Source organism: Haemorhous mexicanus, chromosome 21 (assembly GCF_027477595.1).
Source record: "Haemorhous mexicanus isolate bHaeMex1 chromosome 21, bHaeMex1.pri, whole genome shotgun sequence".
NCBI lineage: Eukaryota > Metazoa > Chordata > Aves > Passeriformes > Fringillidae > Haemorhous > Haemorhous mexicanus.
In genome coordinates, this window is record NC_082361.1 from 5,417,983 (window position 1) to 5,432,891 (window position 14,909).

Here is a 14,909-nt window from a genome sequence, read left to right on the forward strand (position 1 = left end):
ATGGAAAAAATGTGAGATATGTATGATAATCTTGCCACCTAGAAGAGATTCTGAAAAGGATATTCTTGCTAATTACACAACAGGAGCAGCAATGGAAAAAAAATTAATAAGAGTCAGTATATTTGTGTTTTTCCTTTGTTTTACACACACACTCCCCTTAACTGGTATCCGTGCAGGATTCCCTGCAGAACTGTCACTAGTGTTAAAAATCAGATCTTTATAGTCTGTCTTTTTGTCTGTACAAAGTACAGTTGGAATTGATTTTGATCTCCCAAACTGACTGCAGAAAGGAAAGTCTTCCTCTCCCTTCTGTCTTGGTCACCCCTCCTAGATCCCCTCCCTCCTAAGAACCATGTAAGAATTAGAAGCCCTAATTAAACATGACGAACTTGAGATTATAGTTTTGTCATCTTCTTCCAAAAAAAAATATAAAAAAAAAAAAAAAAGCAAAACACACAATCAACGCCTCACCCACCCCATAAACAATAGTTCCATTTAAAAAAATAAATAAATAGTGTGTATATTTCATGCTGAAAAAAAAAGTCACAGAAAGGATTCATTTTTGGTTTTCCCTCCCCCGAACACGACACCAGGCATTTTCTCCCCCCTCCCCTGACGTAGACACGATGGTACATCCAACCATGTGCATCTGTGTTCAAAATGAGTTTCTACTCCTGCACGGTCCCACATGCATCAGGGAGCATCCAGCTTAGCTGCTAAAGCAGAGCAAAGGCTTTCAGGTTTTGGGTATGGTCCCTGCCTGTTCCTTTGGTCCGTCTGTAAAAAGGCTCCTTGCTGCTCCCAGGTCTCTGCTCTTGTCTGTCTCCGTTAAAGCGCGCCCTGGTCCCCACGTTCCGGTCACTGCAGCTTCGTACCCAGCTTGCGCTGTCTGTTCCTGCAAGGCAACACAGGCACGGGTGACACAGGGGACCCCAGCCCAGGGGGCTGCAACAAACCAGAGGCAAATACAGGAGGATTAAAGTATGCCTCTGCTTAGCTCCACACAAAACTAGTGTCCCTGCCATATCTGCCAAGCTGATCATTCCTTCCCACTCTCCACACTCCCACAACACCCACCCCATCTTCAGTGAACACAAGCTCACGTGTGGATGCAAGATTATAAACAACTGCTTGCAAAAACCATAAGCCAGGGAGCTGAAATGTTACTTAATTGAGATTAAATTCTTGAATCACACCCTCTCCAGACTCACCTTTCAGGTGCAATCATTAACCCACAACTTGGTATTTCCTTACTTCGAGCTATTCTACCCACAGCAGCTGAAAATTATCAGCTACATATCAGAAAATTAATTAATAACTGCATCTGAAAGGTCAGAGCAGCAACAGCTCCTCCACTCCCAACAGAACTTACCTTGCTTCTGCTCTTGTGACTGTGTATTCAAACCACAGGATGTTAGGAATGAGGCTGGTATCTCGGATTAAAAAGAACTCTGAAATTGGCCTGAAAAAGGACAATGTGGTGGAAAGGGGGAAATAATTAGACTTTCTTCACTGGAATTTTGATTTTAAAAAAAACAAACATAAAACCAAAAGCTGCTCTACTTAACAGTACTATTCTATCACTTCAGGCTTTGTTACATGTTAAAAAAACATTTTTTTCTTTACTTTTGCAATATTTCCAGACTATATTACATGTAAATAGCGCTGCAATTTGACTGGGTCATTAGACATTCATTAAGAAAGGTCTGCTGTTCATCTTGCAAAGCTCCTCCAGCAGGCTGCCACACCTCAAAGCTTTAGCAGGGCTTTACAAAATGTAGCAATTGAGTGAATTCCCTCTTCCCCACCCTTATCAAGGACATATGATCCTTCATATATATGCATGCACAAAAAAACATGGAGGAACAAAGTACGTTACACAACAGCCAGTATGCAAAACTGGGTCAGAGCCCAGGAATTCTCATTTCTAACATCCATAACAAACCTCCACAGAATACAGAGACTTACCACGCAGCTATCCTCGGGAAGAGGGGAGTTAGGATCTCCTGTGTGAAGGCAAACCAGGCGATGGCCATGATGCTTCCTGCCACACCTCCATATAGGACTTGGCTCCAGGTGTGGTAAAGCAAATAAACCCTGCAGTGGAAGAGAAGAGTCACCAGACAGGCTTTAAAACAAAAGGAACCAAGACTCAGGAGCTGAGGCATCACTGGACCCACAGACGTGGGTGCAAGTTATTGTCCAGATGTTAAAAGTGGGTGTCTTTTTTCAGTTAAAAGCTGGCAAAAATAGTGGGGGAAAGTAACTGGGGAAAATTCTTCCCTGCTACAGAAGTTTCAGTTTGGAGCACTTCTAGTTTGAGCTTAAGCCAATAACCCTCCACATTCTTCTTCATCCATCTTTGGATCAGCTGAAGAACTAATACCATTAGTTCACACAAGAAACTTTTCAGAAGGCAGTAACAGGACAAGTCTCACCCAGGCCAACAAAACTGGGGCTTAAAGGTTTTTAAGAACATAGACAGCAATTTTTTTGGTGATTTTGGTGCTCTCCAATGTGACAGGCACAGAGGCTGTGTGACCAATGTCCTCACTGTGACTGCAGCCACTCAGAGCTGCACTGTTGGCCTGCTATGTGTGCACAAGCTACAATCGAAATTCTTTTTGCTCACATATCATTATGATCATCTTATCTGACCTTCTGTCTAACATAGGTCACTTGATTTCCTCTAATTTTGTTTTAATTAGACCATATACCTCTGACAAATTTGTCCTGTCAGGCTTTTAAAATAATTAGTAATAAGTAATCAGCTGTAGCGTACAGTCAACTGTGCCAACAGGTAATTACTTTCCTGTGGAAAATGTGACCCTATTTCTAGCTTGAATTTGTCTGTTTTTCCAATTACTGGAGCTCACTTTACATTTAATCTACTAAAAAAGAAAAAAAAAAATCACAATTACAGTTCCATTTTCTTTATCCATCTCAATACAACTAAATCTTGCCAACAGCTATCAACGTTTTGATTAACTAATGCTCAAGCAAAACAGTGGGATTGATCAACTGTAGCCATCCACATGCTGCAGATGCTGGTGTGCCCAGGCAAGGGCAATGCCTCCACACTTAGAGCTGAAAAGAGGGCGAGGCAGTGAGGCTGGATGGAGCATGGCACTGGAGCCCGTGGGGAACTGGCACAAGCTCAGTTGATTTGGGGTTTTGTAAATGCTTGTGAAGCACCACACACGTAGCACTTTTGTTTATTGGGTCTCATGGCAACACTTCTACAAAGCTCTGACTCGTAAGCGCAGTGCAGAATCAGGTGGGAAAGGCAGGATAAGAAATGCCAGGGCTGCTGGCTGGGATAGGCCACAAGGCTGTGTGAGAACAGAAGAGAAACAGTTGCTCCATACCTACTATATGAGACTAGCAAAGCCACTGTGACGAGGCAGATGGACAGCACATGTCGCCATAGTAAATCCAGAAACCTCGCGTTGTTTGTTTGGTGCATTCTGAAAGAGATGGAGAGCCATTAGCACAGGGCAGGGAGCTGAGCACTCCTGACCTCCCTCCCTCTGAAATCCTAGGGAAGCTTTGCTGCTGGGATGGGATTGATGGGCCCATGACCCCAGTGGAGTAATCTGTCCCACTGGCAGCAGTTAAAGAGCAGCCAAGAAGCCACAGGTGTTTCTCTCCAACTGTGAACAGGGATGGCTGTGATGGAAGGCAGGATGCTCACACTGATGTGAGAGGCACGTGCTGAGCACATGCAAGAGGGAGCAAAGACAGAGTCTCTCCATCACCCACACAGGCAGGAGGAACTCAAAGTTTGTCTTCCTCCACCCAGAGCCACAAGACAGAGCCACGCTCCAGCAAGAAGTTCATTAAAGCACAGGTAAACCCAGTACTTGGCAAGGGAAGCCAACTAAAAAGTCATGCAAGTGGACAGCTGGTATTATCCAAAAGATTGTAGATAACCCCACTGAAACTGAGACAAAATGAGAAAGCAGCTCTTCATTTCTCCTCCCTATCCTCCACCTCCTCCCTCACACTGGGGCACCATCATAGCTTAGAAAAAGAAACTCCAGCCCTACACTCAGATTGAGACAGACATACTCCAATCCCACCCAAGCCACAATAAATTGTGCAGGTCCTCAGATTTAGTTCCATTATCCCACTCAAGTAGCACCCAGCAAGGGAGCCACCCATTTCAGGTGTTTCAACATATTAACAGCCAAAACCTGACCCAGAATTTTTACCTTAAATAAAGGAACAGAAAAGAATAGACAGAGAAAAACCACATGAATTGGGAGTGGCTGGACGGCATCCCATATTTTGTGGTCACTGTTGAATGGGCTTCTGGGAAGAGAAGAAAAAAAGAATATGGTCAAGGTATGGTCAGCAGCTGGAACACTCCAGATGTGAAGCCAGCCCATGCTGCTGAAGCATGCACAAAGCTCACAGGACATGTCCCTGCTCAGGAGGCTCTGTCAGCCTTTTTGCACCCAAACATCCACAGCCAACATGAGGCAAAGGGGGAAAACCCCTCTAACCCCCCCAGTCAGCATTCCACCCAAAACTCCCCTGACACCACCACACTCATGGTCCACACCCTACCTTCGCACGGCCGAGGCTCCCGGATTACATTTTTTATTAACCAGTTCACTGCCTCGTTGAACACCAGCCCTCCCAAGAAAGAGATCTGTGAAGGCAAGACAGCTGTGTCATCCCCTCTAAGAGATCCTTCTACTTACCAGGCTCTCTCTGTTGACAAAACCCCAAACACTATGCTTCTAATTTTCTTTTTTGACTACTAGAGTTAAAACCAATGGCTTCCAAATTCTATACCTGAGAAGAACAGCATTTATTTTCATCTCACTTTATATTTGGCAACATATTGTGTACATGCAGCTTTTCAGCAGATGATACACAGAAAGACAAAAACGACACAGTAGGGCACTTCTGCCAGCACCTTGCACCAGGGAGTGCAGAAAGTGACCTTTTTAATAGGGCAGGTTTTGGGAACTGGCTTTTCCCAATGACCAACAGGGGGAGTGCAGACACTGTTATTTGGGTAAATAGTTTAAAACAAAGGTGACTTTTTAGGCTTTCTGGCTTTTCCTTCTATGAATATTTTCATCTTGAAGCTGCTGTCTTCAGTCTAAGATGAATTCACATTCTGAGCTAAGCAAGACCTGGTAGCATTTATTTTTGCTCTTCAACTTCACAGTTCATACACCTCCCCTAAATTAGTCGTGCTGCTGTGATCAAATTGCCAGCTGGTGATGACACTGCCTCCTTAGCACTCAGTCCCATTCCACATGATGAAGCAATTTTTCACTCCACATCCTGAGCCACAGATCAGACTGCTGCAAGGCAGCCAGGGTCTCTCTCCAGCCCAGTGGTGACTTCCCACATGAAGAACAGAGAATCAACCTCAACACTTGTCTTGCTACCAACACCAAGCAATTGAGAAACCTGTAAATCTGTGCAATAGTTACTCTGGCTTCTTTTCTCTTTTGGGCCAACACAAAACCTTTGAGTTGTCAAAGCTGTACAGTTGCCTTCCCTAGTTAAAAGTTCCCTATTCCCAGGTCCCTTGGGCCACTGGTTCCCATGACACTGTGGCCCTACGTTCAAAATGTGCTGTCAAAATCCTTTCAGTGGCCCCAGTTTTATCTGTTTACTGAGGACAAATGCTACAAGAGGTTTTTATGTCCTAGAGGGAGTTTATTCATGACACTGATTCCCAACTACCTGGCAGAGCAGATAAAAAGCATTTTAAGAATTTGGATTGAAACAAGTCTCTTCTGCCCCTGGTATTCAACTCACATTTGAAATACAAGCCCTTAAAGACAGATCCACTCCCTTGGAAAGCTGTAGGTTTTGTTTTTATCCCCTTTTCTGCCTCAGTAGCTCAAAGAAAGTGCATCCCCCTGAGTTACACACACCATTTCCTGCATATGCTGCCCAGTGCTATGATCCTACTGGATCTTGGGAGTGTTCCCACTCTGCAACAGCATTCTGTACTTCCTCAGACATCTCCCTCGATGGCTCTGGACAGATAATGTCCAAAACACACCAGCATAACAGAGAAGTCAGAAAAGGCTGAGCAGCCTTTTAACCTGGTACTGGTGCTAAGTGTCTCCTGCTGTTCCCTGACAGGAAGATGGCTTTCCTCAGCTTGCTCCTTTTAGAGAGAAAAAGAAGTGTGAATACAGGAGCCCCAGGTGACAAAGGAAAAGAATTTTGTCATAAGGAGAGGCTGGGAAGGGAGAGAAGGACTCACCGTGTGAAGCTCTCTCTTGAATATGATGAGTGTTACAAAGCCAACAATAATGAATATTGGACCAAGACTCAAATAAGCTAAAAGCTGGCCAGAGAAATCACCTGGGGAAACAAACAAGAGAAAGAAATCAGTGTGAACTTCACAGGTACTTGCCAGCCACCACAATATGAGTCAGTCAGAGCCCTGCATCACAGAGCAGAGGGACAAACTCAGCAGTGCAGCAAGTCCCTGTGTTCCAGAACAACAGAGGAGCTGAGGCAGGGAGACAGCAGTGCTTCCAAGCAGGTTCAAAATCAAGAGTGAAAGGAGCCTGGAATCATCCAGCAGAGATTTATACCCAGTTTACAACAATAACCATGGGTGTGGGCCCAGAGCCACTTTAATCCAACATGAGCACAGGCTGCTGCAAAAGAGGCAGCATCTTTCCCTTCCTCTCATTCCTATTTCTTCTCTGAGCCAGCAAACAGACCCCAAACAAATCCTTTCCCACTCCCTCACTAAAATGGGTTAGTTTTCAGCTGGATCAGCTTCCTAATCTGTCTCACCATGTGTCTGCATGAACACCAGCATTAGCAAAATGGGAAGGAAATAAATAGCTAAACATAGCAGGAGATGTCAGGGAAATAAAGGAGACTCTGCCTTTTTAACCAGTAGCCCACTTGTACCACACAGAGGGGGATTTGGGCCTCCAACCCAAATAATTAACAGTCTAGTTATCCCCCAGGGAGAATCAGGGAGCTGCAATGGGACCTCACAGAGGTCATAAGGTCCCTCAAAACCTTTATTCTGAACTACAACAGACACAGAAGTGGGCAGCAACAGTAAGGAGCAGCTGTGCATTTTGATCCAAATTTCTCTTGCCTCTCTTCCCCAAAAAGGGACACCTACAGAAATATCTGGAGAAAAGATGTCAGCACAAATTCCGAGGACACAAAAAATTATCAGAGCAATTTTGCTCCAAATCAGCAATTTGTATGGGAAGAGTGAGAACTGTCTGCCAAAGAATCTTTAAATACAGAAGTCACTACAAACTCACTGTATGAACCCAGCAAGCAGCAGAAGAGATGGGTACTTTGAGTATTGGTTCTCACAGACCAGATCCTCTCCATCCCATCACTGAACACAAAAGGCTCAGCCCCCACATAAATTTGTCCTTCTTCCCTCCTCTCAGAAGGAAACAGGATGCCTCTGCAAGTCTGAGCATTGGACTCATTCCTAGATCAATTCCACTGCAAGACACCCAGGCTCCCCAGCCCACACACCCACATTTCAAAGCAGCACTTGGTGAAAAGGACTTTAACCTCAGCCTCTGAGTGATGGAACTGATAAAAAAAGAAGTTATTGCCCCTTCACAACAAAGTTCATGCTGCTGATGTTATGGCCACATAGTTGTGGTTACATCAGGTACAGTGCATGGAAGCCTCTGGAATTCCAAACTCTGGGTTAAATTTGGGAACCAGCAACATCATCAGCAAAGATTATTAGCAGGAGTTAGGTGAAAGGAGGAAGATTTGGAGGACAAAACCCCCAGGCATGCTGGGTTTCCACTGAAATGAGGCTCTGCTTTGGTTTTAACCTGAAAAGAGTTGGAAGATGTTGAATTTGAAACTTTTCTTGCTCCATATGGCAGGTTTGTCTTGCATCAGGTGCATTCCAAATGCTCCCAAAGCAATGGATTATGGTAACACAAAGGGGATGTAAGTGACAGTACCAGTTACTTGGCAATGGACAATCAAGCCCCTTGTGGTTTTACATAAATCACAAACTCTCAACAAAATGAGTTCCATCATCAACGATCAGGGAATTCATGAGAGAAGCCACCTTGTCAAGAGACAATTAAACTGCCCTGAAAGCCTTAGGAATACGATCCAAAAGTCTCAATTCCAGCATTGCCAAATAAAGAGAGCTCATCTTCAAAAGATCACCATGTTTCAGATCACTTACTCTGTTAATCCACGGTACATAAAGGCTTAGCACTTCCACATTAAAAGCCATAATTTTGTCAAGTAGAAATAAAACCAGATTATTTATCTTCTCAGAGGGTTCTATTTCTTGTGCAGATGGTGGAAAGGTACTTAAACAAGTAGTCTTTTAATTTAAATAGGATCAGCAGTGGCAAACTCAAAATCCTCTGTTATGTTACATGATAACATTCCCAAAAAATCAAATCACCCAGGCTTCACAGGCACAAAAACCACACCTGAGAGGGGAACCAGACACCATCAAGTCCCAGATGTGCCTACAGGCACCAAGACCTTCACTCAATCTTAACACAAAAGCTCCTCAAATATTTCAGCAGTCCATTTAGAGCAGATATCACTAATAGCACTTCATGTTCCTGTGGCTAATGGCAATTAAACACAGTCACATTCTGAAGCCACTTTTTCTACAGAGGAGGCAAATAAACAGCTGGGCACTGAAGGCAGCACTGGACCTACCCCAGAAACACACTAATGCCATCACAAACAGCCCCACTGGATCAGCAGCTCAAGGCAGAGCTTCAGTGACTAACCCAGCTCAGAAAGGACTGGAAATCCCCAGTGGAGGAGGCAAAGTGAGCTCTGAGAGAAAGGCCAGCGCTGCTCAGCGCTCCAGGGGCCTTGGAGCGTGATTACTTCTGTCACTCCTGTCTCCTCTCACGCTCCAGTGCGCTCTGAGACTTATTCCCAGGGAAAGGAGACGTGCAGGAGAGCCACAGTTTAAAGTCCAGTCAGATCTAGCAAGCAGCACCCCTGTCTTTTTTTATAAAAAATTATTTTCCCTTTAATTTGCTAAACTTGGGAATTTTAAAGCAGTTCCTCCAACCAGCAGGAACAGAGGCAAAATCTCCACAAAAATACAAAAGGAGAATCTACTTAATACATATCTTAGGTTTCATTTAGTTTTAAATTCTGCTTTGTTCAAGTCCAGCTTTCCCTGGACATTATTTGGAGCTCAAAAAGCAAAAATAAAGGATGCAACTACCCCATTTTTGGGCAGCCAAGAGATAAGTGCATGCAGCACTATACATAGCTCAGACACACGCTATTTTTTCAGCCTTCATTCAGCATCTACTTCTGCTCCAATTCAACATTTTACCCAGCATCCTGTCGGTAGAAATAGCTGAGCTTCACCACATCTACTTAACCTGTATAGGATGTAAAAATGTGAATCAACAGCCCCCAACCACATCCTACCACAAGACTGAGCTTTGCCACCACCACTTCCTATTGAAGGATCTATTTGTGGCACTGCCACTGGTTGTGTGTTCTTGGCTAAGTGCACATGTGCAAGTTGCACAGACAGCATGCAGTGTATGTGTCTCACTAAATATTCATGATATAAAAGAGTCGTTTCCTCTGCTTGTGCATATGCCTATAACATGAGCTGGGGGACAGCAATAATATCTACAGCAGGCTTTAAATTATGGCACAAAGGCAGGAATCAGACATAACTTCTGCAGGGAGATTAGACATAAACCCTGCATTAAAGCAGCCAAACAAGAGTGGGATCTGCTTCTTCCAAGAGATACTGCTTAGCTCTGGAATGAGACCTGACTTGTGAGCTCCCAGCTCGCACAGAACCACAGGAGGGTTATCAGAACAAACATTCCTATAGGAGCTGCATGTGCTGATACTGAACAGCAACAAGAACTGCTGAGCCAAAGCACAGACACAGCACCTTTGAACATCTTTATCCACTGCACACCTGCCTCTCCAGCTCTGTCTGGCTGTAGGAAACATCCTGGAGAAACTGGGAAAATGGGAAGATTCTGTCATTCTGCAGAGAAAAGGTTTGGCACACCAGGTTTCTCTCCTTAAAGAATTTGTCCAGTGTGAGAAGGTCCAGAAAGTCCCAGAGCTCTAAGAATCCCAGCTGCACTGAAGAGAGGAAGTTTTCTTTCTTTTCTCCAAATAATAATAAAAAACCCAAACAAACCAGGAACTCAATGTTTCTCCAGTGAAACTCACCCTACAGGCAGGAAGTCCCTGAAGATGAGTTTTAAGTCTGCAGCACAAAGTCATCCCATGCAAAGCAATGCATACGGGAAAAAACAACCCTAATTATACCCATGACATGACAGGATTTAGTTCAGTTGTTATCAAACAAAAACCCTAAGACTCAGTGTGTGCCAATACCTTCAGAGTAGCATCCAGTGCTCTGCAGCAGTCAAAAAGCAAGAAGAACATTTTTAAGAGCACAACAGAAGTTACTGTTACAGCACTATAAAAATTTATTATGCAATTGTGGTGTCACCAGCTAAAAAGGGAGAGTACATACAGAAAAGGCAAATAGAATGGGGACAAAGATAAATATGCAACAGCAACCATTCAGAAAACACCAAATAAATCAGATTTTCAGCTGAAAAAGGAAAACAGATGATACAACAGCTCTATGAAGTCATGAATTATACGGAGAAATTGACAGCAAACAATTGCTGCCTCTCACTGCACATGAGAGAGTGTTTGATGAAATTACTGAGCAGTGGACTTAACAGAAAAGAAACAACAACCACATTAAGCTACAAAGCTCAGTGCCAAAGATACCGTGAGATCCAAAGCAGAAATGGATTCAAAGAACAATTAGAGATACAGCTTTTATACATCCATCAAAGGATTTCACAGTCCTGATGCAATCACCAGCTCATTACTGGAAGGACATAGGGAAGAAGGATTATTCCTGCCTACCTGCCAGCAACCTGACACTATGCCAGATCATTCCTTGGTCTCACCAAAACAGAGCTGGTAATATGAAAAGCTCCAGGATCAAAAAATTCCGAAAGCAGCATCAGGATGATATTTTTACAGGCTGTCCTCTGCAGCAGCGTGCTTTAGCACACGCAGCCAGCACTGCCATGGCTGATTTTTTTTCTCCCTATGTTTAATCCTAACATTCCCTATGGGTAGTATTTCAGTCAGGTCTCCAAGACTGCATTCCTCAGACCAGTCTGCAGTTGATTACCACAGCATTCATTTGCTGTTTCTCATTTGTTTTGCTCAAAGTGGACATCACAGAAAGCCCTGGAGAGCCACACAAGCAACTCGGGATGGGTTTGATGTATCACTATTGATAAGGAAACATTAGATCAGAACAGGGAGCACCTTTCTGGAGACACCTCTCCCCTTCACAATTAGAAGCAGAAGCCCAAATCCAGGCTTCATCTGCCAGGCAGGAATCAGCAGTGACACCATTTTACCTGGCCCCAGGGAGCAGGACCATCACCCATGGCAGATGAAAGCTGGGGTTCTGCACTGGAAATCTTTAAAGATGTGAGATTTTCAGAGGCAGTTGCCACAGCAGCTCAGCAGCCTCTGGGATCAGCCAAGAGCCGAAGCTGTTTGCCACAGAGCAGTGCATGACATGCCAAGACAGTTTAATAATTGATGCTGGTAAAAGCAGGATCCATTTCTCGTTCCAACCCTCTCAGCAGCACAAGGCTACATTAACTCCACTGTGCTGAGCCTGCTGCCAACATCACTCCTTTATAAATATACATTACCTAGGTACTTTACGGACCTGGAGTTCAGATGTGCCCAGGCTGAATGTGAACAGCTTTCTAAATAAAGTTAAGAGCACTTTCCCCAAATCCAGGTAAAGGCTTCAGATCTATGGTTTACTGCAAGTCACTATTTTAGACCAAAATGTTGTCTACCTTGCCTTAGTAAAGCCTTTGACAATGCTTTCCACAGCACTCTCCTGGAGAATACCCACAGCTTGGATAGATGCTCTGTTTTCCAGGTAAAAAACCTGTCCAGGCCCAGATTGGTGGGGAAAGGACCTAAATCCAGCTGGGGCTGGGCTCAGTTCTTAGGCAGGTTCTGTTTATATGTTTATTAATGAACTGGCCAAGGAGATCAAGTGCACTCTCACTTCACTGATGACACCAAGTCTCCCTGTGCTGGACACTGCTAAGGCCCCACCTCAAATCCTCAGGGCAGCTTTGTGCCCCTCGCAACAAGAGAGACATTAAGGGGCTGAAGCATGTCCAGAGGAGGGAACAGAGCTGGGGAAGGATCTGGAGCACCAGGAGCAGCTGAGGGAGATGAGGGAGCTCAGCCTGGAGAAAAAAGGAGGCCTGGGGGAACCTTCTGGCTCTGCACAACTCACTGACAGCTGAGGGGCCCGCATCAGGCTCTGCTCCCAGGGAACAGGGACAGGAGAAGAGGAAGCAGCCAAAAGCTGCACCAGGGGAGGTCTAACTTGTATATCAGGAAAAGCTTCTTCACAGAAAGTGTTGTCCAGCCCTGGCACAGCTGCCCAGACAGTGGTGGACTCCCTGTGCCTGGAGGGATTTAAGAGCTGTGTAAATGTGGCACTTGAGGATGGGGTTTAGTGGTGGCCTTGGCAGTGCTGGAGGAACAGCTGGACTTGGTGATCTCAGGGGCTTCTCCAACTTAAATGATTCTATGAAAATAAATTAACAAACTTTTATACCTCCAGCTGTTTTATGGTTTTAGTCCTTTGTCTCCACTTTGTAGGCTTTCAAGAACTCATGTTTTACCCAAGATAAACACAATGCCCATCCCCTCCAAACACAACCCTAAGTTGGGTGGTGATTTACCCCTCCAGACAATCATCTCCTCCCTTTGCCTGTCTAAGAGCTCTCAACACAGAGTGAAAATATTCAGGTTATGTCACACTGTTCAAGATCTGACAGATAACCCTAGTGCAGAGATTTCCACCACCTTCATTTCCCAAACCAATCCAACAAATGGAGCACAGGACGCTCTGTGTATACTGCCAGGTTCAGATAAGGAGATAAGATACAAAGATGAATATATCAGTACTACTGGCAAGATTATTTCCCATCTCTCCCAAACTGACACATTAATATATTTGAGAAGGGGGAAGGCAGAGGAGCTGACAGTGGAAAGAGACAGAAAAGGAAATGCCAGTATTTCACATAAAGCATCACAGAAAACCATGAAACAGCCATAAGGGGGAGGGCCAAGAAATAATGTATCTCCAGTGCCAGATATTTTTTCAGTGTTGCCACATTTCAAGTCTCCTATCTAAATAGGCACTTTCAACCCAGAAGATCCCTAAGCACTTTAAAAGCTTTAGGAATTGCACTGCTGAGAGGAGCTTTCATCAGGAACTAAAATCCAGCTACTGAAACAGGACATACAACAACACTCCATGGCAAGCTGGGGGCTCACTAGAACTGGAAATACTGAGAACACTGTTTAGACAATACTTGGATTTTGAGCAAATGGTTAATGCTAGAACTCTGACATTTCATTTTTCTATTATCTCTGATTATAACAAGCACCCAAACCCAGCACAGCACAAAGCACCCACAGGAGCCTCCAAAGGACCACAGGCACCGATGGGACACAGTTTAGGCAGCTGAACACAGACGCATTTGCTCTTACACATGAGGAATTCATTCCACCTGGTGTGCAGGACCTTTGTGGATCATACCTGTCCCAGCTGGAACAGCCCATCCTGCACTCAGGCACTTACTGCTCCTCAACGCTGCCAGGACACAAACCCACCTTGCCAAGAGCTGAGCCACAAAGCCTCCTGTGCCTGGAGCCCTCGGGGCATTTCCCTCAGCGCTGACTGACCAAAGAGCTCCCAGGAACAGCACCAGAAGCACGGGGACAGGGACACGCTGCCACCCTCACTGCCAGCACAGCCCCCAAACTCCCCCGGCAGCCGAGCCCACCCAGGGGACACGGCCACCCTGGCACATCCCCGCTCCCTGAGGGGGCACGAGGGCCCCAGAGTCCGCCGGCACGGTGGCACACCGAGCCAGACCCGCAGCGCTCGGAGCAGGGAGGTGACACCGATACCGGCACGCTGCCGGGGCGGCAGCGGGAGCTACACACCGTGGGTGGGATCCTCGCCTCGAAGCCAGGGGCACCGCACATGGCCAGAGGGCTGCAGGGGCGGCGAGGCAGCGGTGTGGAGCGGGCAGGGCGGCAGTGGAGGGCCGGGCGGCTCCGGGATCCCCGGGACCGAGCCGCCCCCCCGAGCCCATTCCCGGTCCCCTTCCCCGTACCCCCCCCCGCAGCCCCCCAGCCCGGAGCCCCCACCGCGCATGCGCAACGCCGCTCCCGCCGTGGCTCCCAATCTGGCAGAGAGCCTCGCCGCCCCCAACGCGCACGCGCGCCCTGCCGCCTCAGCGCTGCTGCTCAATGGCTCACAATTTGGCAGCCGCCAGCGCGGCCCTCGGCGGCGCCGCGGGGCGGCGGAAAGGGGCCCGCCGCGCCCGGAGGTGCAGTGGGGAGGCCCGGCGGCGGCGAAACGGAGCGTTACCTGCGGGATACTCGACGTGAGTGAGGGAGACCGGCCGCCACGGCGCGGGCAGCGAGCACTCCCCGACTGCGGCCATCTTACCCGGATACCGGGCCGGGCCGCTATGGCCAATCGGGACGCTCTTGAGGGGCGGTGCGGCCAATGGGCGGGGGCGCGGGGAGCGGCAGGCCAATGGCGGTGCGCGGCATGTGAGGCGCCGGGCAGCCCAGCACCGCCCAATTAAACATCCAGCCCGGGGAGCGCCTCAGCCAATCGGCTGGCGGCACCGCGGCCCGGCAGTGGGCGGGCGCAGGGAGCGGCACAGCCAGTCGGAGGAAAGGCGGGCTGCAGGACGTTTCGTCATTGGCCAGCGGTGCCGTGCGGATGGGCTAATCAGCAGCTCGTACTGGCGCCAGTTCTCAGCCAATCAGCGGCGTCGCTG

General features: G+C 46.8%; 1 protein-coding gene across 1 annotated transcript; it reads right to left on the bottom strand.

Annotated features, from left to right (window-relative positions):
• Positions 1-494: 494 nt before the first annotated feature.
• DOLPP1 (dolichyldiphosphatase 1) lies at positions 495-14,641 on the bottom strand. Its single transcript, XM_059865081.1, has 8 exons — positions 14,489-14,641; positions 6,245-6,345; positions 4,573-4,657; positions 4,215-4,314; positions 3,369-3,467; positions 1,969-2,097; positions 1,373-1,462; positions 495-895 (listed from the first exon to the last, which is right to left on the bottom strand). Exons 1-8 carry the CDS (start codon positions 14,562-14,564, stop codon positions 859-861), a joined length of 717 nt encoding a protein of 238 aa, XP_059721064.1. The 5' UTR covers positions 14,565-14,641; the 3' UTR covers positions 495-858.
• Between the last annotated feature and the right edge of the window lie 268 nt (positions 14,642-14,909).

Excerpts from the sequence above, each read along its gene's own strand:
- DOLPP1 (XM_059865081.1), bottom strand. The coding sequence starts at position 14,564 with ATGGCCGCAGTCGGGGAGTGCTCGCTGCCCGCGCCGTGGCGGCCGGTC. Across the intron at positions 6,346-14,488 it reads TCACGTCGAGTATCCCGCAG|GTGATTTCTCTGGCCAGCTT; the intron begins GTAACGCTCCGT and ends TTGTTTCCCCAG. Across the intron at positions 2,098-3,368 it reads TTGCTAGTCTCATATAGTAG|GGTTTATTTGCTTTACCACA; the intron begins GTATGGAGCAAC and ends CTTCCACTGCAG.